This window comes from Manacus candei, unplaced genomic scaffold (assembly GCF_025592945.1).
Source record: "Manacus candei isolate 608988 ecotype Guabito, Panama unplaced genomic scaffold, ASM2559294v1 h1tg000014l, whole genome shotgun sequence".
NCBI lineage: Eukaryota > Metazoa > Chordata > Aves > Passeriformes > Pipridae > Manacus > Manacus candei.
The window spans coordinates 30,719,502-30,743,035 of NW_026138062.1; the positions used below are offsets into that span (position 1 = coordinate 30,719,502).

The window sequence follows — 23,534 nt, forward strand, 5'->3', positions numbered from 1 at the left end:
CTTTAACCTCAACAGTCCATAGGAAAACATTCTTCTCTCTCTTCTGAGAACTGATTTATCACCATAAGTATGGTTTATTATACAGCCTCATGCTGTAAATCTGTCCTGCTCTAATGGCTGATAGAAGTCTGGCACCACAGTGAGTTCCTGCTCATTTATTCCCTGGATATTGGGTACACTGCTGATGTGAGAATGAGCTTCCTGAGAAGTCTCTCTTAATAGAGAAATGTGAGAATCAAAGAATTTAATTCTGCTGGGATTTTTCCCATTAATCAGGTTTCTGACTGGTTTCACCATTTGTGAAATCCTTTGTTTCCTTCATTTTCATTTTTATTGCATCCCATGTTTTGTAGGGAAGCATTTTTTTAAATCAAAAAACAGAAAACAAAGAACCAAACAATGATTGTGAACTACTACCTGCGTAGAACAGCTTCTTCACACAGTCCCACAGAACCAGTCTGCTTTAAAAATGTGTACAGCTTCAGTTCTACTAAATATAATTTGTCTTAATGCAGACAATAATCAACACTGCATACATCTGTGGGGGAAGAAGGAGGGCTGGGAAGGCAAGGGATCCCATATATCCTTTAAGATGATTTATGTAGTCTCATGAAATTATTTAGGGTCTGGATGGGGCATTTAATTCACTACAGGAATTCCTTGCCAGTGCAAACAAAGCTTAATTCATAAGTAGTCTGGTATTGTAGAGTACTTTACAGTCCTTACGTTGAAGGTGTCCCTGTAATGCAAAGTACTGTCAGTGCACAGAAGTGACACAGTAATGTGAAGGATGACTCTTGGAGGGTATGTCTGAATGGAAATCATAACTGTAGCTGCAGCTCAGCATGCCTGAGCTAGCTGCAAATAGGCTGCTTTGGGTAAGGGTGTCCCATGTCTGCCCCCATCTGAAAGCTGAGTGAGCACAAAGGAAAAAGGCAGTGGCTTTTCCCTCTCTGCTATTTGAAAAGACACCTGTGTAAAAGAAGCAATAGGTTAAAGTTCACCTCCAGGAAAGCTGAGATCAAACTGTTCAGATCTACTAAGTATCTCTTCCATAATATCTACACTATGGAATACTTGTTGTCAGTGGGTTTCTTGTAGGCCCCTCCAATAGAACTTATTGTCACATAGCAACAGCCTTAATGTCTACGTCTGTCTGAGAAGCCCAGTGCTAGCCAAGCACAGATCTAAGTATAGGGATATGTGCATTTTCATACTTAATAATTGCCATTTAGTCTATTAAGAGTGAGTCTTATGGTAAAGGTCCAAAAGATCCAATTACAGCAGGTTGTTCTCTGAGTAATGTGTTAATGTGAACATATTGCTCCCATCTTCTATTCTCAGTCTTTTTTAAAATTTCGATTGTGCTTCAAAATGTTTATACTACATTCAGAGCTGTATTTGGGACAAACCCCCACTACCTTTCTCCCTCAGCAGCTGCCTTCTGTGGGAACAAGGAAACTGGTAATGAGCTCAGTGGGTGCACAGAAGGCAGCCTCATTCCTATCACATCTAGGAAGGCCTTAGGAAAAAATCCTGCAAGACACATTACAATGGACTTCATCATTCAGAAGGAAAATGCGAGGTTCTTGACCCTGCAAGCAGAGTCCTGCATAACCAGGTAATGTCCATAGTGGGAGGGAAGGATTTGCAGCTTGTTGTTATGGTAAAGATGGACTGTCTGGCACCCATTCTTTTTATAAGGGGAGAATAGGGCTCCCTCTGGGGATCTTTTACAAGTGCTGATTCTCCTGGAGGGAATTTTTTTGCTGAACGCTTATTTAAAATAGCCTTCTTTTCCCTGCTTCAGCTGAGCTCACTTGGGCTTCCACTTTGCTCCTGCCTCAGCCCAGACCTATCTTGCTCTGTAAAATAAAGGAGCCCACTAACTTCTAAAGAACTCATATTACCTTTAAAGGAAAAAAAAAGAGTGAATTGTGTTTATATTTAAATGTAGATTGATACAGAATTTACTACAAATTACTAATATCCCCTCAGATTTCATGAATCATCATGAAAGAATGAAGATCCACAATGGAGATTACTTCCTGAAGTCATGGTCATGAAATTACAGTCATTCCCAACATTCTAATTTGTGGGAGCCTCATTACCTGATGTAGACCATGGAGATGACACTTTCTTTAAAGGTATTTTAGTAATTTATTTCATTTTCTGTGTCAGTTTAGACATGTTGTTGGTCACCATCACTGCTGGAAATGTGCAAACTTCCTAATGTTCAGTTTCTGTGTACAATGGTATGTATAACATGAAAATTATAAAGAGTAAAATTCACCAAGGGTGTGAGCAATTTTTGTCATTTTTGGTGTTCCATGCAAATGCTCGTTTTGTTCTTTCCATCTGGTCTCCCTCCCTCTCTATATTACATGTGTAAATTTTGTGTGCCCTACCCAATAGCACTGAAAGTTGCTACCTCTTGACAATTTGAGGGCAGACAAAGGGGCATCTGCTGTATGTTGTGGCTTTCTTTTTTCATGCCTGGTTATAATGTTGATACAGATACTTTGATCTTCAAGCAGTTTGACTTCATGGAAGAGATTCTGACCGTGTGGATGTCTAAGCAACTTCCATCAGCTCATAAATCTAAATAATTTTCAAACTCTCCCACTGGTTTTATGATCTCCTAAATTATACAGTCTGAAGTATTTTTCAACTGTTCCACATTTCTGGGTAAGTCTTGGAGATGGTGAAAGCTGAGCCTTTAGTATCCTGTTTCTATGTCAGGAAGGGCACAGAGAACAGTGGTAGGCCTGGGCAGATGAAGATGATTTTCACCTGCTTTTTTCTTGAGCAGATGTTTGTCATGCTTAGCATCCATTCTTCTTTTATGCCTTTATTAAAAGCCTCCTGTCCACATAGCATAAATTTTGCAGCCCACTTGAGCTTTCACTGATGTTGCAAAAGGTCTTCCCATGGCAGATATGAATAAAGGATGGATATTTTAATATTTTTTTTGGTAACAACTCTGAGGTTTAGAAGAGGGTTATTGTTACCACTGGAATGTAATAAAATCCTCTTTTGAACACTTTTGATGTAAGGTGAACTCTTTTTGTGCCTGTGTCTGTGCCGGGGTATGTGAGCAGTACTCTCACAGGCTTCAGACCATGCTCAGTCTTCCTCAAACTGGTCTTGACAATTCAAAAACTGCCCTGAATGAAGGACTCCCTCACATCTCAGATCAGCACCTTACAGACACAACTCTGGGCTTCCTTTCTCTGATAAAATTGCTATTTGAAAAGTTGTTTCTTCCAGACTTCTCAGATTTCTGAAAATTTGTGATTTGTAGAAATTCCACTTTGCCAGAAATGTCCTGATTAAGCAGAGGAGGAAGAAGAGAAGAAGGACCTTCACATTGACCTCTCCTCATCTTCACAGTTCCATGTTAGGCACTGACTACTGAGTCCTTCTAGTCTCATTCAGACCAAATGTGAGGTTTGGCCAGATTTTCTCTGATGAATGGCTCCAAATAGGGCTATTTCATTGTATTGAATATCAGCAGGTTAAAATTGCTGAGGCATCTGTCAAAGAACAGTAATTATCACTGCTTTCCTCTTATCCAAATCTCATGTGGCCTGCAATGGAACTTTGCAGCTGGAAGGAAACAAAGAGCCATTACTTTCAGTGCACGCTCCTGATCGGGTTATATATTGATAGTTTGTGCTAGGAAGAAGGGTTTATGAGTGCCTCTGGAAACTGGTGGTTTGAGCTGTGCACCTATAAATTTTAAGTTGGCAATATCAAACAAAAATTATTCTCTGGCTATAGCCTGAGGTAACAGGGAGTGGGAAAAACCAAGCTGTGCTACTAATCCATAACCACAGAAATTACCTCCATTCCAAAACAAACACTACATAAAATTTTAAAAGCTGGTCAGCCCTATATATATATATATATGTGTGTGTGTGTGTGTCATAAAATGTCAGTAGTGTAATTCAGACCAACCTTAGAAATTGTGATATATTGCATTTTGTCATTTATACAGTTCTGTATCAGAGTTAACTAAGAACAAAGGTCGACAGCCATTCAGGACTTCATTCTGTCTCATGAATACTATCACCAAACCATTTTACTTTCATGACAACATTTGGTAATTAATTACCAGACAGCACATATGCAATAATACAAAATATACTATATTAAAATAATTATGTTTCTTTCAAAATATCAAAAATTTGCAAATCTCTATATAATCATTGTGGTTTTCACTATGTTATAGCTGAGAGAAGACTCTAACATTAGAAATTTGGCAGCAGTTGCATTTGAAAACTGATAAACCCATTATGTGTTTGGAAGATATCCCCCCATCTGTTGACAAAGTAAAATGATAGAAAACATTGGACTGAAATCAAATGTTTTTAATAACCAGCTTTCTTTTCCCCAACAATAAAATAAACATAATATAACAAATAAAATGTAAAATGCACAACAGTTTACACAAGACAGTTTTTTCAGTTTCATGGGACATTTTGAAATGTTCTCAGTGGAGTTTCTCAGGTATTTCAGGCAGGTGTTTGTAGTGTCTGTAAGGCCGACTTATTATAATGAATTTCATTTTTGGGGAATCTACTTAACTCACCCTGTTCAGTTAAATTATTTAGCAAATTAATTCTGTTTTGTATCTAACTCTTTGCTGCATCTGTGCTCCATAGCTAAGGAACAGAAATTGAGACAATATTTGAGCTGTATGCTTCATTAGCCAACAGACCTTAAAAGGCAGATGCAAATACAGTCAATATATGTTATTTTCTGACTTCTCATTAGGGTATAATGTTGTAGGTTTTATTTTTGTCCTTCAATATGCCTCCTGTCCTTTTATCACAGATGTGTCGGAACATGCTGAGGCTTCCCTCCTGTCCACTTTTTCCTTCCTCTGCCCAGATAATAGCTCTGGTTACAAACTTCTGCTGTGGAAACTGTACTCCCTGATCTGTTAAGACATTCCTGTAGTCTTGAATTGCCAGAAATTGCACAAACTGAGGACACATCTCTGGGTTCAACCATGGTCCTCAAACACTGGGGAATTTTTTTGACTGTTGGTGGTATCTGGGAGGCGCTTCTTCACCTGATCTCCAGACCTTAGTCTTGCTTGCTCACCTTTTATGAAGGACTGCTGAGCTCTTCTTTGAATATCTTCAATAGGGTATTGGTGAATTTGCCACTTATTTCTGTAGCCCTCACCTTGTGATTTGAATTTGCTGTATCCTGTGTGAGGAATTCTTTGTTGTAGGCAAGTTGCATGAAATCATCCTTAATTCAAATCAGGATACAGTAAAATGCAAATCCATTTATTCCTTTGCAACACGCAAACAGAAATCACAGTTTCAGGCACTTAGAGGCCCAGGAGACAAAAAATCATGCTGCAACTACTACCATCAAAATCCAATCAGAAAAACCTCTTTCCTTGTATTTGCATGACTTGCAGTAGATGCTTCCCAGATGTACTTCTTTGTACACAACCTGTGCCTCAGGTTGTGCTCCCCAGGGAAACCCATTCTTTGCAGAGTATGCCAGGTTTTATAGCTCATCCCACTACTGTGGTCCTCTGTATTCCTCCTCCCTTCCACCTCCCACTGCTCTACACATTATCTCCCTCAACACTATTCTAGCAATACCTGTAACACAGCTCGGAGAGATGATGGTTGGACAGTGTGACTAAGCTTTAATATATCTAAAGAACTGATCTAGTCAAGAATGAAGATAGTGGTGTACAAAAAAGGGGGAGGAGGTACCCCTTTCCACTTACTGACTCATTTTACCTGACAGATGGGAGAAGAAGCCATAGCTGCAGGGTAGGGAGAGTCCAAATTTGGCAGGACCGAATGGAAAGGAGAGACTGGACAAATACCAGTTTGTAATGCCTTGACTTGTACAGATGTGAGGCATTTACATCTGAGCCAGTCACCCCAGGCTGTGTTTGTTACTAGTGGAGAAAAATGAGTATGTATTACCACAGAAAGATTTCTCTCCTTAAATATCTCATATACATAAGACAAGCACCTCAATAGTTCAAATGGCTCCCTCTCCACAAGTGCATGTTTACTTATTTCCATTTACAATAAAGGCATCCTGGGGTGGCATGTACAGATTTTGATATCTGATGTTACACAACTGAAGCATTGAGTGAAGCACATCCTGGGTTTAGTGGGTGCATTTCCTTGCAGAGCATGTCTCAGCCAATGGACTTGAAACCCGTCTGTGTACTGGTAAATAGCTCAATGACAGGAACGTATGTACAGACTCTGTACTTGACTTACCTCAGTGGTAATCAGTTCATTTTGGGAGACACTAGACAGGAATTGGTAAGCTTTGAGTTTCAGTCTTCAGGAGGCATTTTTACTAAGGTGTTACACTTAAAATGCTAATGATTATATGATTTAATTCAGGGGGTCACAACAGGCTTTTATTAGAAATTCAGACTTCAATCTAGTTGTCTTCTTTGCTGGAAGACACAAAGAAAACTATGACAAATTAAGTGTCAAGTGTGATATACAGCTAAATGTTGCCATTAGGTCTGTTCCTCTAGAATTTAACCAGGTCTGTAAGCCAGTGTATCACTGTAAACTAGATTTAGTAATGGTAAAGTCAATTCTAAATGTCTCCTTTGCGTATCTCAATACCCATCAGTCTTCTTTTTCTTAAGATCTGTGTGGTGACTAAAATTTTTTGAAGTGCATGAAACAATTTTAAAATTTCAAGAAACATTTTTTCATGGTTACCTCATAGGCAAGTGTAATTTTCTACTGTAAATAGCACTGAGTTTAAATGTCTCGTGTAATAAGTGTCTTGAGTCCCTTTAGACTTCACATTCTCAGTTACACATTGATTTTTAGTGCAGCGGATAGATAAGGAAAAGTGAACTTGTTAGCGAAATCAAGGAATGCATCTAGTCTTTCGTTAATTCAGATGCGGGCTTTCTGAGAAGCATTTAGCCTAACATTACCAAGTGTCACTTTCTACTTATCAGCTGGAACCGGCATGAAGGTGGGCTCTCCTGCTCCACTCCACAGTTACAGTGACTGGTTTCTGAAGATAGAGAGTTCAGTCAGGTGATTCACTCAGGGTGTTATGACAACTGAATTCTTATTTTCTCTCCTGATTTGGCAGCAGTTCCCCTAGATAAGGCTTTGAAAGACAAAGCTAATAGGGTGCTTGTGAGCAACACGGCTTTACTTGTTAGAAAGCTGGGGGCACTTGTGTTACTCAGACAAGAGTGGTGCTGCTCCCAGTTTCTTTTATCTGGATATTCCTACTTCAGGGAGGAACACGTTGAACATATTGAACATGTTGAACATACAAACAGTGATTTGTGTTATTTCTTCAGGACAACTTGATTCCTTTGCTTTGAGAAGAGGACAATACAGTGCTTTTATCAAAGCTTGAAAAGCTTTGATAAATGAGTGTCCACTCTCATTATCCCGTAAGAAAATAGGGTTGTTGAAGCACCTAGTTATGTGCCTGCAGTTCCCTGTGTTTATTTGCTGTTCAGTTGTTTATTTTCTGTTAGTTGCTGCTCAGCTGGAGTCCTGTTGGCACATCTAGCATTCCCAGGAAAAGTTTTTGAAAAACAGAGGTATATAAGCTCTCTACCTGCTGCCCGACAATCCTAGTTTGTTGACTGTGTTGCTCCTCTTAATTGTCCAGTCCATCACCTTCACCAACAGAAAATAATATTGAAAGATCATACAAAAAAGCTTCATGAAAATTTCACAGTATTTGATCACCCCTGCACTTCCATGATAGAATCAGTAAGATTGCACAGTGTTTTTCTAGTCAGCTGCCAATCATGAAGGTGGATTTACTGATCTTACAACATTTGAATGATCTTGGCTAAAAAAGGTTGCTTGTGTTTGCACCATTTAAACATACCTATTTAATAAAAATTGTTATCCTTTGCAGCTGTGGGTGCATGACCAACAAAAATAGAGGAGGACAAGAACTGAAGTATTTTCAATAGTACATGTGGCTTGTCAAATCTAGACAACTCACTCAAATAGAAAAATACTTTGACTTGTTTTTGTTTTTGTTTCTGACATTTGAGTTACACTTATTAGGTACAATTAGATATAGTAGCAGCTCTAGTAACAGCTATTTTGAACAATAACCACCTCAGAATATAGCATAGCTTCTTTGTTTCTGTTTTGCTGAATTATATATTTTATAATTATAAATAAGATTGCACAAAAGATGCAAATAGAAATAAAGGTAGAATTTCGAATGAGCTTGAGGTTAAAAATCGTTTCACCAAAAGCATGGTTTTGGGTTAAATTGGCTGTTGGAGTTGCTTGAACATTGTTGGAGAATACAGAACAGTGAGGATCCTGTGTTTGATATACTTTGCACATTCAGATGTAGTTTGCACATATCAACTTAGGCCTAATCGATAAAAAAATTCTCAATAGCAAATAAATGGGTAAGTGGTAAATGATAAAAAACAGTTGCTAATGAAACCTGGGGTTTCTTTCTGTTGTTGTTCCAAACCTTATTTAGCTGTCCTCTGCACACAAATAGCGGGTGTTTCTATAAAATTCCCTTCAAGTTCCAGAGTCTTCTCAAAAGTGACTTTACATGTGAAAACAATTTTTTACTTTTAAAATTTCTTTCCATGCTTAGAGCAGATCCACTTTATCACAGAAAATAACATTTACTGCACTTACTAGCACATTATGTTGAAATTATTTAAAATTGTATGAGATGCATTTCAAAAAACCCAAGTTTTTTGTAAAATCTCTTCCCTCCAAAAGACAAAAGGCATTGAGATCAATATCAGACTGAAAAGCTAAAGATGAAATATTTTAAAGTTCATTGAGAAGGAAATGTTAGACAAGAGTGACCATAGTGCCTCCTAAACCAGTCTTTCAAATGATTTACTTTAGGCTGCAAAAGGATCATATGCATTTTCTAATTAGTGTCTGTTGCCAATTGTGTGTTACTCTGGGCAATTCACAGAACATATGTAAAAGATCTCCAGTTGATATACATCATCACTGTCACTTAAGATGCTCATTAAAATGGAAGATATCTTCTTTTTCTTGGAGTAAAAATATTCTGTCTAAAATGTTGCAGTGTATTCATCTATAGTGACATTTATAAGATTTCTTTTTATATCTTCATGGTTTTCTCCTCAATAATATATTTTCCAGTCAACCACTAAGTACTTTCCTATGAGTCTTATTATAAGAGCTAGCTAGTTGCCTGCAAATGCATTTTTTATCGTTTAATAGGCTCTAATCTGTGGTTGAAAGGCCAGCCTGTACCATAACATGCATAACTGCCATAGTCCAACGAGGGTGTGGTCCAGCTGAAAATGAAGGTTTAAGTATACTGTAGGTGTTGTCCCTCTCCTGCCCCTGGCAGCCCCAGGAAGTGTCCAATGCACAAGGAACACGTCTTTTTTAATATGATATTTCCCCAATTTATGCTCAAAATTACTGTTCTCTTCCTGCCTTGACTGGGCAGAAGGCTCCCTCAAAGGAGGGGTTTGAAGCCCAGGCTCCTCTTCCCCTACTCTCTCATGGTGTTGGCTTGAAACACGTATGGTATTAATAACTAATTAGAAATGAAGGAGAAGAAAGGCTGTCAGTAAAGTAACATGATTTTACTCAGAACTCTTCCGCAGCCATGGCACCTGTTGGCCATCGGTGTCACACCTCCTCAGGGAGCAGCTGGTGCCTCTCACGCATCAAGAACATATCGTGTAATGAATCCAGACAGCAACATCCATCCAACCCTGCCACCACACCAGGATTACATCTCTGTTGCCTCCAGCCACACCTGTGGCCTGGGGGGAGCACAGGTGTAACTGAGAACCTCTCCTGGCTCCCTGGCACCGCTGTTGCTGGAGATGTGGAATGTGGTCTGACCCGACACTCGAGGTGCGGAGGCTGGGAGTGAGACAGTAAATGGAATCCTCCTCATTTTGACCTGGAAATTGAGCATGTTTGGGATGCAAATATGAAACCAGTCCTTGTAACTAATTTGTCAGCGTTTTCTGGGATGCCAGCCCACCTGATATAAAGTTTTGTCTCCCCACATCAAATATTTTGCATTCTTGCCTTTGATTTAATAAAACAAGCATTTGGCTCTGCAAGTAGTCTTCCCCAGATTTTTTTTAAAAAATGCGTTATCACACTGTCATGGTAAGGAACATCTCAGACAGATGAGACATTTTCAGGTTTGGTGGCTGCTCTGGATGTCTCTACATCATAGATTGACAGGACTTGGAGTATTCAGCCCCTGTCTCTGAGTAGAAGAAAGTGCTTTGGTTTGACTTTAGGAATTCTTGTTTCCCATGTTCTATCAATAAAGCCCATAGAAAAAACCCATGGGGTGTCAGAAGATAGAAAAGGACCTGTGCAGCTGCAGTGTCCCCTCAAGATACGGTGTCATTTGGCAATGTCCTGGCTGACATCTCTGCCCCTTTTTGTAAGAACAGGTTTTTTTCTAACATTTTTTTCCACTACCACTTTAATTCAGGAAATGTAGTGAAAGGCTCAGTTTAAACAAATACTTCTCTATAAGAACATGCTGGTTTTAGCTGGGCTAGAGTTCATTTTCTGTAAAGTAGCTAATGTGAGGCTATGTTTTTGGATTTGTGATGGAAACAGTGTTGATAATTCAGGGCTGTTTTCCTTACTGATGAGCAGGGTACGCACAGAGCCAAGGCCTTTTCTGCTTCTTACCCCACCAGAGACTGTGCTGAGAGTGCACAAGAAGTTGAGAGAGGACACAGTTGGGACTGGCTGACTGCAGCTGACCAAAGGCATATCCCATACTGCAGGATACCATGCTCAGCTTGTAAAACTGGGGGAAGAAGTGGAGGACATTTGGAGTGATGACTTCCCAAGTCACTGTTATGCGTGATAGAGTTCTGGAGATGGCTGAACATATGCTCATGGGAAATGGTGAATGAATTCCTTGTTTTACTTTGCTTGTGTGAGCAGCTTTGGATTTACCTATTAAGCTGTTTTTTTTCTCAGCTCATGTGTTTTATCACTTTTCCAGTTCTCTCCCCTACCTGACTAGGACCAAGTGAGCAAGTGGCTGTGTGGAGATTAGTTGCCAGCTGGAATTAAACCACAATAGGAAGAAAACCCTATCTCAGCCAGTATGCAAGGGGATCACCTTGTTTCTCTCCAAATGCCTTATTTGAAAGTCTCACAACAGTTTCATTAATCAGTCAAGCTAAGTCGCATCCATTCACAAATTACCCACACCAGAGGAAGACACCAGTGCTTCAACTCCAGGACAAACTGAGTCTGTTCTCCCTGCTGGCTGGTGGTATGTTGGTCCTCTGAAATGAGCTGAGGACTCCTTGTAGAAATCTCTCTAGCCTGGGATATTACACAGGGTAAAGAAATTACCTGAGGGACTTTAGAGGTGGCACTATGTCATGCTAGGAGTTCTTAATGAAAATACTTTAAGTTGACCTGTCGCTCTGTGAAAATTATACATTAAATAATACGGACTATTTAATTTCCATGTGCTTGAGACTAAATTTTCTGCTAATGTAAGATGTCTCACAGCAGTGTATTCTGTAATTTACCTCAAAGAGTTTAAAGGGTATTGATGAGGTGTCTCTTGAATTATTGATTTTTTCCCTGTTTTTTTTTCTTTATAAACAGACTAAAACACAAAATCCCTGCCAAAATAGTAAAAGCAAAAATTAATCAAATTATGACAGGCTTGTCATTGTGACAGGACCCCATGGAAAACAGTAGTATGCGATTAATTTATTAAAATAACAAGATTATTTGCTATCAAAATTATTTGTAACAAATAGACTTGATAGTTTTGATGAGTTTACAAAAGTGTAAAATGAATAACAATGATTTAATTAAAGACATTTGACTAATATTGCACAATATTTTGATGAAGAAATAACAGTCACATCCATGTCAGTATATCTAAAGGTAGTTGTTATTTCCAATGTCCAAAAGCTGATTGTTTTTACTGTAATCCTGCAGAAAAGTTCTTTTTTTTTATTTGTTTTTGAGTTCCTAATGTTTTGTTGACCTGAGATTTCAAATGTTTTTTTTTCAAAAAAAGCCTCTCACTGGGTCTGTTTTGCAGTTATGTTAATGCTTGCTTAAAGTTTCCCTATTCTTTAGCCTTTTATCATTTGAAACACATAGTTTGTATTTGAATGCTATTTTTTATGGAAAGTACAGAAATCTTTTCAGCAGAATGTTGTAGAAAAGAGCACTATTAAGGAGGAGGATTTGTACTGAAAATATGCTTAAGAGAAATTACTACAAACATTGATGTCTGAAAAGAAAAGCAGTCTGCAAGAAGGACTGGAGGTTTTATGCACTTATAAGTAGATCCACATTAAATGTCTAGAAATGGACATTTCCAGGAGTCGCAGTCCTGTAATTTGATTGTTTGCAGGCCAGATATAGAGAGATATTAGATTCTTAAAAGAAGATTTGAGTATAATTTAAGTGGTGGCAATATAAATACAAGTGTTTTACTCTTCAAAGTCTGGTTTATGACTGGATGCAGCTATTAATCTGGAAAGGTTCCTATGCACATCCCCAGTCTGCTCTGGGATTGTTGCGGTGATGCCTTATTTTGTTTTCCTTATATACAAAAAATGAACTTTGACTTGGGCACAGACTCCTCGTTTTGTCCTAGAATGTTCATTACTCCGTTTCTCCCACTTGGTACTATCTAACATTATGATTTAATAATGACTTTCTTTATTTCGGCCTGCTTTATTGCTCAAAAGTTCCATAAATAGCAAAAAGCCTGATCAATAACTGAGTGGCCTTGCACACGTGCATGCATACCTGTGCTGTGAGTGCCTCTGAAAGGCACAGAGGTCCTTCCCTCCCCATGGCTAACACAGGGTGACAAAAGGGGTGCCAGAACTCATAGGATACAGAGAGATATTTAGGAAAAAGGGGTTGAGCAGTAGGCTGAAAATCACCCTAAAGGAAACTTATCCTGAAGAAAAGTTGCAGGCAAGCCACCTTTTTTTTTTCAAGTTTTTATCCTTATGTATATCAGAATCCAGCTTTTCACCCCTTCCTCAATTAACAGATTGCATTTTGCAGAAAACCATGATCCTTAATCTTTCTAGTTGCGTATGTGTTGCCCTATCACATACATTATGGATGGACATGGAACTCTGCAGATATTCCTGTCTAGAGTACTGGCCAGATCATCCGTCAATGAAGAAGGATCAGCACCCTTTGGGACACTAATCATGGCCCACATGGAAAGAGGAATATTTTGAATAGGCTATCTGTAGTCAGCTCCTGCACAGGATCCATACTCATTCATTACGTGTCTGGAGTTTTATGTCCCAGCAGAATCCTTTCCAGCTGACATTCATAAGTGCTACAGTAGGTGTCTGGCTCTCAGGCTCATCTCCCATGAGATAACTTACCATTGAGGGACTTATCAAGTTAGGGCATAAGCCTCTGACAACAGAGGAAGCTACAGCAATGGTGATGGGAGCTTATTACCTCTTTTCAAAGTATCCAGTTTCATGGATCTGAAGCTGGTTTTAATGATCTTCATGGAGGAGTAGCAAAGGAGGAGCCCTGACCACATACCTCTACAGAGTGAGTAGAAGCTCTTTCAGGTCAATATTGATATTCGCTCATGTACATGTATACATAAGGCAACACACTAGGGGAATGTGGGTCTAAGCATCCCAAAGGTCTTAATGAGCTGAGCACCTTTCAAGTCCATTGTTGCAATAGCTGTAGTGAGTGATCCAAAAGCTTAGGACTACATAGCTGTAAGTCTTAGGGTGCAGTGCTCCAGCAGGTGCATAAACTTGTGGCTAGGAGTTTTTGCTGAGTTCCAAGCACCATCTGTCATGACTCTGTAATATGGTTGATATGCTGATGGTCATGGAGCCCACAAGGGACTCCTTGCAGGTGCCTTGTCTACATCTAGCAACTTGAGCAATGAAAGGTGGAGGCTTGGGCTTTGTGCTGTGCTCATCTGCATGGTCTAGCTAGTACACCATTAACTTACCACTGTCTAAACAACACCCTGCAGTGTGCATGGGCTAGGATGGGTGAATGGCTGATCCTAAGGAGTCTGGCAGCATGGCTAAAGGTTGTCATGCCATTTACCTTCAGGTCAGAAAAGGGTCCTGACTTGTGTTAATTAATAGGACAATAACACTCCCATATGACTGCTGGTTCTGCACTAACAGATAGATGAAAGATAGGATACCCTTTTCATTTCAGGCTTTTACCTCCTGCAAGACATATGGGGACATCAAGAAGCTTGATTAAGAGGTTTGTGTGGGCTTTCTGGAGCCCAGTGAGGAGAGTGGGGGCATGTCATGGATACCAGGAAGGACATAGTTGCAGGAAAGAGAAAATCTGACTCATAGCCTGCTCTTCATGGCAAGTTAAAACAACATGAACAGAAGGGTTTAGTAGAGGAAAGAGATAAAAAAGGACATTGCAAGGTAGAGCTGGGACAATCTGTCCCAGCCTATTTGAAAGAAATGGACACAGTGTTTTGTTGTAGGAGAAATCTATCCCTCTGACTTTTCTCCAAGCCCCTGGTCCCTTTCCAGAGTGCTGCTGCCTTCCTACTGAAACAGTCCTTTTTCTGCTACTATTATTTGGAAAGATGTGAATGCAGGGACACTGGCCACCATGTACTGTTTTATTTCCTGTTTGATAGCTCTGTACAAACTAATGTATCTGAAAAGCCATAGGCACTGGTTTTATATGCATAGCTGTACAGTGGGACTGAAAGACCACTTTCAATTGTTCTGTTGCCTTTTCTGGCAGGGACTAGTTCTGCTACACAGTGAGGGAAACTAAGCACATTGTTCTTAAATTTGCACACTCGTGATATGAGAATTAACTTTGCCATAGGGCTTGGTCATTGCAGCATCTTGAATAGACTAAGTTCCTCCAAAGTATAAACACGTGAAACTTTTAAGCCAAGTCCCCTGTTGCAGATAGCTTTTAGCTGTCTGTAGTCTTCTCTTACCAGAAGAGATTTTTTTTTCTACCTAGTTTTACACATAAAAGCATATTTTCTTCTTGATGTTAGGAATGCTAGGCTGAAGGTGGCTTGGCATTGTGGCACCCTTAAGCACAGAGAGTCTTTATGCCAATCCTTTCATGAATAAAAAGCACTCCAGACTCCAAATTTTGCACATAGGTACCCATTAATTACCCAAGTCCTTTTTTGTGCAAATGGGGTGCAACTGAGAGAGAGCTTACTTCTAGCCAACAGTGTGGAGCTGTAGTGTGGTTTAGGCATGATATCACCACGGAGGGACCTGTAAACTAAGTTCAGCTGTTTGGCTGATTTTCATCTACGTAAATCCCTCTGTAAATTAATTCTATGGCCACAGCTTATAAACTTTACAAGAAAGCAGACTCAGGACTTGTTTTTCTTGTCAGTTTCAGATATTGAAAGTTAACTGTAGATGTTGCAAAAATAATCACTGGGGTTAGAGAGTCTATAAACTGCACTGCACAGACATATAAACTTCCAGTACTTTTTTTCCTTTAAATACCAACTTTAGTCCATGCATTTTCAGAGTTTGCAAGTAACACACTCACACGTCCACACTTAAGCCCAAATAAAACCAGTCCACAGTTAAATCCTTGAAAAATGTGAGCATAAACTCCAGCAGTAAGTATCCAAATGAAATATTTATATGTACTAGACATCTTGTATCAGGAGGTGGTTCTCTTGCTGTTGTCATAAGTCAGCCCTTCGCTCCCTGTGTCTGCTTCAAATGCTTTTATCCCTGGGAGCACAAGGCTTGCTTCAAACATCCTGCTTGCTTGTCAGCAGGGTTGATGCACCGTATTATAACAAGCACTCACCACAACTGTTGTTCACAGGCAGCATTTTTAGCTCTACAAGCACAACCCACAAGATTGTCTATCAGCATAATCATTATTTATCCAAAGTTCTACCAGTAAATTGAGCCTAACTAGTGTTTCCTGGGGGAAAATATGCAGAAGCTTTTATTTTATTATTGCTCATGTAGAGAAATCAGCATTTCCTCCAACAGTGGTAGAATGTGGACAAGGAATACACCTCATAGCTGTTGCATTGTTTCTCCTGTATGGCAATGGCTTACAGTCAAGAGCTTAACCTAGGATGAACTGGCAGAAACACAGCCAATAACTGTGCATTATTTACATTGTAGGCGTACTTTAGTTGCACAGTTTTATCCTTAATGCTGCATCTCCCTTAGCTGAGAGACTAACTGCATTTAACTGGTTTGGTCAAAGCTGCTTCATGTTCCACAAGCAGTTCTCAGAGACTCCCCAGGGATCAGTAGTTCTAATTTCCATAGAGAAAAAAAGTGAGTCAGACTAGATATACTGTGTGACAGAAATGGGCAGCTGAAGCTTTGGAAAAGACTTATGATGTAAATTGAGATCTGTGTATATTGTCTGTTTGCAAAAAGAGACACTGAAACAGGTAGCTGTATACTAATGTAATTAACACAAATCAACAAATGCAATAAAGGAATTTAAATATCCCAACCCAATCATACAATTTTTTTTCTTAATAAATAGAAATAAAACAGAGAGTAAAATGTGGCAGGGGTGTTCCACCACAAAAACTATATCAAGTTGGTCTATGTAACTATACCAGCTCTCTAATATATTGTCCTTATCCTGTGCCTTTGTGGAAACTCTATTTTATAACTTAAACCATAATGGAGTTGGCACATTATTATTATTGTTATTATTAGTAGTAGTAGTATTAGCAGTAGTAGTAACATTACATTACTACTGTTATTATGAGCCCAACTTGTTTGGGTACCCCTACCTGTGAATACAATACAGTGGGATTTTTTTTATTCTTGTAACTCATGACAAATTTCTCATATAAAGGTTTGCTTGAGCACAAAAACTTCTAATTTGTGACTAAATTGTATTTCACGTCATGCTGAGAGACTTTATGAAAACAACAGTATTAATTAAAATAATAGCAATATCCATTTTTGTTTAATTGCAATGGCGTATTTTTAAATCAATTTGTTGAGTAATATATGAAATTACAGGTGATACTTGTATAATGATGGAATGGAGGTTGTGACATATCAATAAACTGTTTCTCACTGTTAACATACCAATCCTCTCATCTCCTCTCCCATATCTCCTCCAGATAAAAAATAATCAATTTAGGTTATTCTATATTCAAAAGCTGATTGATATAAATAGTATCTGCTCAAACATATACTATATTCTAATAAGGTTCTCAAGTATTGGCTTCAGTTCATTTTGATAAATATTTAAAGAACAATCCTAAATGTAAAGGCAATGAGTAGGGCAACAAATTGAAGTGTTGGTTGCTATTCTGCTATCGAGAATTTGAAAACTTTTGGGAGTTTTCTACTTATGAGGAAAGCATTTGGTTTATGATTTCTACCTTAACTTAGACATCTGACTTTCAGATATATATCTATCTCCACTTACTTGCTGTAATCTTTGCAGGGACCTCAGCATTTCCAAAAGGCAATTTATCCCACCTGTTTTGTCTTGCTGTGCAGATACTGTAAATATCTAACTTTCAATGCCCAAAATAAGATTAAATTTATCCATCGTATTAGATATTGAGAGATATCCAAAATTGCTCTCATCAGATCTTTGCTCTCTGCAAGGTCTATTATATAAGATTATTGTCTGTTCACAAGGATCCTAAATAACCCTTAAAGGCTTTGATTTTTCACTGCTGCTGAACAGAGTACCTCTGATAGCTTCTCTCCATGTACTGACAATCAAAAGAGTTTCAAAACTCACTCTGTAACCTCTGGCTTTTTTCCTGAGACCCTAGGAAATACAACCACCCAGACATGCATAATTTTTGGCATATACTTGGCATATCAGTAAGGATTTCTTAAAATAATTGTTTATTCCTAATGATAATGTGAATGTTTTGACAAAAAGTTTATTGAAATGAAAAGCAATCCCTGAATTCTTTGCATATTTTATTTTTCTTTTTGATTTCCAACTCACACACATCTGGCATATTTTACATGTTTGCAATAAAACATGGTTACAATAGCTTAAGGAATTTATATATCCAAAATATTTCACCATGATCCCAAGATGAAATGAACTTGTCTTCCAGATGTTCAATAGTCTCCCAATTCTAAGCTACGAACTCAAGATATTGCTTACAGACAGGTGATGAATAACTTAATCATTACGCTGATCCCCATGATTGCCGAATCTTATAAATACAAACAACAATGAAGAAGGAAATTTAGTGCTAAACTTACTAATACAAGGTGAATAACAAATAAGTAATCACATCAATAAATAATGATATGTTTCTGGTGCAAAGTGCCAATACAAAGAATCCATTATCTTTTTAAATAAATGACTGCAAGTGAGTGTAAATTCTGAGAAAATTACATTCCTGTTACATGCCTCATAGCCCTACCGACACAATATGTACATCTATGACAATACAGTCACCAAATATACAAAGAAGAAACATGAATTAAAGTGTATATACCCCTGGGTGTGTAATTTGATCAGTACAATGTGCAGAAAATTATTCCGATAATTATCATTACAGTATTGTAAAAGATGAAGTGCCTTAATCTGAGTGGCTTCAGGTGAGATTTTCAGAAGAACTGAAAAGAACAACCTCAGTCACCTTTACAATGAAACTAAGGCTCAGCTCCTTAGAGGACAAATAAGGTAAAAAATCAATGAGGGCTCTCTTGCCCGTGATTTGTAGGCCAAATATTAATAATCCAGAAGTATAGCACTTTGTCTGTATTGGGAGTCATTAAGCACTACAAAGCATTAAACTGAATTTCCCTCTTTGCTCCCTTTCTGTCTAGTTTTTGAATTTAAAAGGGAGAAAATTGATTTCTATTGTTTAAAGTATAAATATGGCAAATGATGGCTTTTTATCCAAATGCTTCATGAGCAGAACTCCACTTCATAGGGGTAAACTTTAGATTCAAAAAGTGAAAAACGTGTGGGTAGAAATGTCAAAATTACTGTTTGCTCCCAAATTCAACCCTTTAAAACAAGCTGTACCCTTAGGCAGATCTCCAGTCTGATTTGTGTGAATGCACCTGTTCCTTCAAGACACCAGGTTTAAAGTACATGCAAGTTGTAACTCCACAATAAAATTAAGAAACAGTTTTGTTCTTTATACAAGGTTTTACTTTTACAAAAGTATCCCTTTAAAGTTAAGATGTGCATCTGATGTACAAAGTATCAAACATATTTTTTTTAATCTCAGCTTGAAAAGAGGCTGGAGATGGGATGCATGTTAGGTTTAAAGCCTAAACATTGAAATAACTGGACACAAGATTCCCCAGAATTTTCAAAAGTCTCTTGTGGCGCATCCTACTACCTTTTCTCAATAAAGAAAGATATATGAAATAATTACCAAAACATTTCCTAATTCATATAATTTACATGATACAAGCTTGCTTCTCAGCAGCTGGTGTTCAGTTGTGAAAAAACACACAAAGTAAAATGGTTGCTGACTACAATGTACAGCTATTGCTGGGTGTAATGGAATGTACAACGGAGGTCAATGCAGACGTGGTTTTCCACCAGAGACTACACCTTTCATTGCAGCACTTGTGCTCTCAGCTTTACCTGGGCTTTCAGTTCTTCATTCAGTTTCAGTATCTGTTCTGATGTTCATAATGCCACCGGTTAAAATCTATGTTAAAAGCTACGATGCTTCCAGAAGCCATGCCAGTAATCAGAGTTCTGAAAAAGATAGCAAAGATGGTAATGTTAATTCTCCTTTACCTTCTTGAGGGACAGTTTATCATAAACAGTAAAAAAGCTAAAAGAACAAGGCACTTTTTGCAACACTGTCTGAAGATTAAGATCATGGGTGACAACCGAGTTTGCAATGGAGATGCTACATTTAGGTGTTGACATATGAGCCAAACTTCCATGTTGCCATTCTGGTCAAGGGAGATGAGAGGTCCATTCACTCACCTTCACATAGTTAAAATCAAAGAATCTTAGAATCATAGAATCCTGTTCCAACCTCCCTGCCATGGACAGGGATACCATTCACTACACCAGGTTGCCCAGGACCCCATCCAACTTGGACTTGAATGTTTCCAGGAGTGGGGCATCCACAGCTTCCCTGGGCAATTTGTTCCAGTGTCTCACCATCCTCTAAAAACTTCTTCCTAATATCTAATCTAAATCTCTCCTTTTTTAGGTTAAAACTGTTCCTCCTTGTCCTATCACTACCTGCCCAAGTAAAAAGTTGCTCTCCCTCCTTCTTGTAAGCCCCCTTTAAGTACTGAAAGGTCACAATGATGTTTCTCTAAAGTTAGATCTTCTTCAAGCTGAACAACCTCAACTCTCTCAGCCTGTCTTCATAGGAGAGGTGTTCCAGAATAATGTCATTTGAGATGCACTCACGTGTCCTGCCTTGATTCCAGCTGCCTCTGCAGAAAGGTGTGGGTCTTCACTAGGTCCTTTGCCATGTGTCACCCAAGGCATGCACCTCAGACCACCGAGGTATCTCAAACAGTACTAACTGGCTATGAGTAGACAATCAAAGTAGGCCCTGACCAGCACCTTCAGTGCAGCCTGAGATCAACTCTCTACAGGTCACTGGACATGTACTTTAGGATGAGCTTAATTGTCTTTTATATTCCACAGACTGTAGCAAATAAATCACCACTGTTATTATAGAAACTTATTCCTCTAGCTCACAAGAAGACATCTGTGTGAAAACACTTTCATTCAGATGTTTTAGAACCCAGCTACATAATTGCAGGTGTCTCATTATACTAGAGGTGACCTAGGATGGCTGACATGTCTACACTGGCTAGCAGCTGGGACACAGGACGTGGAGCTCTTTGCACGTGGGGCTGCAGCTGGGATCAGCTGGATATCCTAGGGCCTCCCAGACATAATGAAATGCCTCTGTGAAGACAACTGAACTGGTTCCTTAATCATAAGCTGATCACACCCTGGTACTCCTAAAAAGCTTCATATTGAAATGTAGCCCCAGATTTATGTTGTTTTGGTAGCAATAGTTGAGGTGATTCTCCAGTTATCCCATATCTAATTCTGGTAGCTTAGTTTAAATATTGGATAAGGTGTCTAGCACAACTTCTATGAAACCATACAAAAACCATCCTCTGCTTAATTATGTGACTAAAGTTAAGCAGGTCCTTAAAGCATTTTGTACAGATGGGGCTTCCCAGCCTTGTATTGTAATAAGGGATGGAGAAAATAGGCTAGCTGGAATTTTTTTCAGTGTAAATAAATCCCTTTGAACAATTCAGAGTATATGATGTAAGTATAAACTGGCAAAGCTCTAGAAGCAAACAGGCTTCTTTCTGTAAGTTATTTTCAATAAGAGTAGGTTTGAGGTAAAAAAATTGTTTCAAGTCATCTGTGCATACCTGAGTAAATTAGATACCTATTTTGCTTAAAGGTGTTTTTGTTACTTTACAGAATGGATAGGAAAGCTGAAAAGTGTAAGAAAAAAATAACTAAAATGAACGTTGTACGATTTTTCTAATATCCTAGGAATTCTTTGCATGTCATGAGTTTGTATATTGATAAGGAATACAACACTGATGCATGATGCAAACAAAAAAACCACTCATAACTCTGTATAAATGCAACATATAGGCTTACAATATAATCACAGTAGAAGACTGAGGGACTAGATGCATGCATCTTGTACATTGATTGTGGGCATTTCAGTGACACAGCAGTACTGCAAAAATCTAGGCTGGTACACTGCCTCTCCATTGCTCAGGAAGGTTAAAGGAAATGACCACATTCAATCCTCATGGATAATGTTACACATGGGCTAGATGCAACCCCAAGAAGCTCTCAAGTTCTACATGGCTGAAAATCAGAGAGGTACCACAAACTTTTTAAATTGTTTTTCTCAGGCACTGGTTAATAGGTACTATTGCACTCTGATCCAGTCTGACTATTCCTACGTTCTTCAGTTAATGAAGTTTTAGCCATATCTTGCTGGCTGAGTGTCTGGCTTACTGACTTCAATGATATAAGATCTCACCTTAATGTTAAGTGCTTGCATTATGAGACTCAAGGATCAGAGGAAGTGTTGAATCAGATAAATCAACAAGATAACAACAGGGGTAATGGTTTTTTACATTTCCTGTTAATGACTGCATACAATAAATCCATAACTTAAAGTTCATGAAGATGTATACTTTGTGAAATTTTAGTATTTACATACAAATATGAAAGGTAAATTCACCTCTGATCATGAGACAGATCCATAGCTCTTATGCCAGCATCACAGCCAGGGTAAATATAGAGCTGCTTGAAGTCACAGGCCTGCCATACTTCCACTACACCGTTGTCTCCTCCTGTCACCAGGTTCTGCCCATCACTGCTCAGCAGGATGGCCTTCAGGAGAAAAAGACAAATCCCAAGCACACAGTTAGTTTTTATGGATATTGTCTCAATATTAAAAATCAACTTATAAGCATCTCTTATGTTTTATCCACTTTAAATTTCAAGAAAAAGAGTTCCACTCCTCTTTCTCCCCAGTCAAAAACCAGATCATTTTAAATAAAACAACTGTATGCTTTTAAACATGATATATAACAAAAAAGCTCTTAAGCTGAATCTGCCAATACTTGAGTTCAGCATTTTTACATAACATAGTTTGTTCTACAATACTTGGTGCCATCACTAACATCTAAAGCAGAGCAGTGATCTGCATTCTTAATGCCGCTTCAATCGCTAGTGAGAGAGCAGAGTCCCGAATTCATGTCTTGGGTAATAAATGAAGAATGAAGACTTTTCAGAGCATTTTGTTTCAAAGACATATTTCCCACTGAAATTTAACTCCAAACAAAAATTCTAGGAATCGTGTGGGATCATAAGCTATTTGTTCTTATTTATTCTGGAAAAGCTCAAGTGCATTTTTGTATTTGGACATGGTGATGAAAGAATATGTGTTTCAATGACTTAACCAGAAGGCAGCAATTTTACATATATGATTACCTTTAAACCATATAGCAAATAAATTCAATTTATTTTCATAAATAAAGATGACACACAAAAAATGTTTGTTTGCATTTAGATTTACCCTGGTTGAATCGTTGATCTCCATCTGAGCTAAGAGTTTGCCATTAATGCTGAAATTGCTGAACCGTCCTCGTTCATAGTAGATGATGCAGTGACCTTCACTAGATACTGAAATTAAGCGAGGATACAAGCAGTTTTCTGTTCCTTCCAGGGCTCTCAGCAAATCTCCAGTAATTGTGTGCACTAGGCAAGGACCTTCTGTATATGAAAACATAATATATCATACATTTTCTGCTTCTACAAACTATATACTCTGTGCACAAAAGGAATGCATAATACACATTTATATCACATTAGTACTGCACGTGATATGAGAAGCTCAATGTTTGCCCAAAGAATTTAAAACATGCAACAGGAAAGGAAATGTAAGAGCTAGCATATCAAGAAAATAGATACAACATGCCTATAAGTGGTAGTAGGTTTTATTGCTCTATCTCTTAAAATACTCTTTCCTGTTTCCAAGTGTTC

The 23,534-nt window shown here is 38.4% G+C and overlaps 1 protein-coding gene across 9 annotated transcripts in view; it reads right to left on the minus strand.

Moving 5' to 3' along the window:
- Nucleotides 1-17,922: 17,922 nt before the first annotated feature.
- NBEA (neurobeachin) overlaps nt 17,923-23,534 on the minus strand; it is a 473,668-nt gene continuing 468,056 nt past the window's right edge. For 8 of the 9 annotated variants that reach the window (XM_051778819.1, XM_051778828.1, XM_051778827.1 and 5 more), the window contains 3 exons: nt 23,068-23,264; nt 22,228-22,379; nt 17,924-19,721 (listed from right to left, as the gene is read on the minus strand). In XM_051778819.1, coding sequence (XP_051634779.1) covers nt 19,631-19,721; nt 22,228-22,379; nt 23,068-23,264 — 440 coding nt within the window. In that variant the 3' untranslated portion in view covers nt 17,924-19,630. Of the gene's footprint in view, nt 19,722-22,227; nt 22,380-23,067; nt 23,265-23,534 lie in introns of all 9 variants that reach the window. The other variant, XM_051778818.1, reaches the window with a different exon arrangement.